At 43.2% G+C, this 1,603-nt stretch overlaps 1 protein-coding gene across 1 annotated transcript in view; it reads left to right on the forward strand.

Annotated features, from left to right (window-relative positions):
* Positions 1–113: 113 nt before the first annotated feature.
* Positions 114–1,603, forward strand: part of LOC117938232 — a 5,369-nt gene continuing 3,879 nt past the window's right edge. The window contains exons 1-3 of the mRNA XM_034862752.1: positions 114–506; positions 628–771; positions 885–1,140. Of these exons, the coding sequence (XP_034718643.1) occupies positions 285–506; positions 628–771; positions 885–1,140 (622 nt within the window). The 5' untranslated portion in view covers positions 114–284. The remainder of the gene's footprint in view (positions 507–627; positions 772–884; positions 1,141–1,603) is intronic.

The raw sequence follows: 1,603 nt of genomic DNA on the forward strand, positions 1-1,603 counted from the left end.
TTTTTCAACGCTCCAACAGGAACATGCAGAGGCATTTGGAAGTGCCCAGCTGATTGTGGTGGGGAGCTGTGGGCTTCACACACTCCACAATGCCTTCAAAAGGGTTCAGTGTCTGACAGCTGGAGAAAGTGCTCAGGGCATTGCATACACTCTTTCATAATACCCCTGCTAGACGAGAAGATTTCTGCACTTTGACCAAGACATCTGTGTTTCCCCTACCGTTCTGTGGGCATCGTTGGATAGAAAACCTACCCGTCGACAACCGGGTTATTACAATATGGCCAATGATCGTCATGTATGTGGATGCAGTGACACAGAAAAAACTTCCAAACCCTAGAACATCATCCTATGACACTCTTGCAGAGGCACGGAAGGACCCTCTCATTATGGCCAAGTTGCACTTCTTCATGGCTGTCTCTAGGACCTTCACCACCTTTTTGACCAAATATCAGACAGATGAGCCTGTGATGCCATTCATCAGTAAAGATCTGGTTATTCTCATGAAGGTATTGTATAACAGGCCATGGATAAAGTGTATGCAATTTTAATTCAACAATTCCCCTTCAACACTTTTTATTTATGTATTTGTATTGTCATTTATGTATGTTGTACTGTATATGTTCTCAGAGCCTGCTGAAGAGGTTCATCAAGGCAGAGCTCCTTAATGACATCACAGCACTGCAAATGGTCAAACTGGACACAACTGCTAAGGAAGCAAGGGCTAACCTAAAGGATGTGGACATTGGATTAGGAGAAGAAGTAGTCCTAAAGGTAAAGGCAAAGGTCTAAAATATCAAACAATGGTTAAGGTACAGGAAACTAAAACTTATTTTTGCATAAAACCTTTAGTCAGTCTCACAGGCCCTCCTCCCTCTTCCTGTTAGGAACTCCAGAGTAGCCCCAACAGCAGCGTAGGGGAGCTCAGTGTGTTGGAATTTAGAAAGGACTACATGGACTGTTTGACTAACATTGTTAAGAAAATGCAAGACAAGAGCCCACTGAAGTACACCATTGTGAGGCAGATGGCATGTTTGGACCCAAGGAACATGTTCTCAGACCCCAACTTGTGCTATGAAAGAATGAAAGGAGTTGTTCAGAGGTTTCTGCATGATCACCAGCTGTCAGGAGGCGTCTCTGCGGGTACTTAAGATTTAGAAGTCTTACAGAATGCATACTGTCACACTTCATGTCAATTGTTTTTTTTGTTTCTCTGTCTAAACGTTTTCATTACATTGATTGATTTTTAAAAAATATTTTGTGTTAAAATGTTTTACAACAGGCGATGTGATTGTCCAGCAATTTGGAAATTTCTCGTCTCTGTAGGCAAAAGATGAATCATTCTCCTCCTTCCAACCCATGCGTACAAGACTGGACGTTTTCTTGCATGGACTTCTCCATCCATCCTACCCTGAACTCTGGACTTTCTCCAGGAAACTTCTGCTCCTCACCCATGGCCAAGCAACTGTTGAGAGGGGCTTTTCTGTAAACAAGGAGGTAGAGGCTGATAACATGAAGGAGGACACAGTTGTTGCTCAGAGGATGATATGTGACTACCTCTCTGTCTGTGGGGGGGTTCTCAAAGTTCCTCTGACAAAGGAGCTTT

Source organism: Etheostoma cragini, chromosome 22 (genome assembly GCF_013103735.1).
Source record: "Etheostoma cragini isolate CJK2018 chromosome 22, CSU_Ecrag_1.0, whole genome shotgun sequence".
Taxonomy (NCBI): domain Eukaryota; kingdom Metazoa; phylum Chordata; class Actinopteri; order Perciformes; family Percidae; genus Etheostoma; species Etheostoma cragini.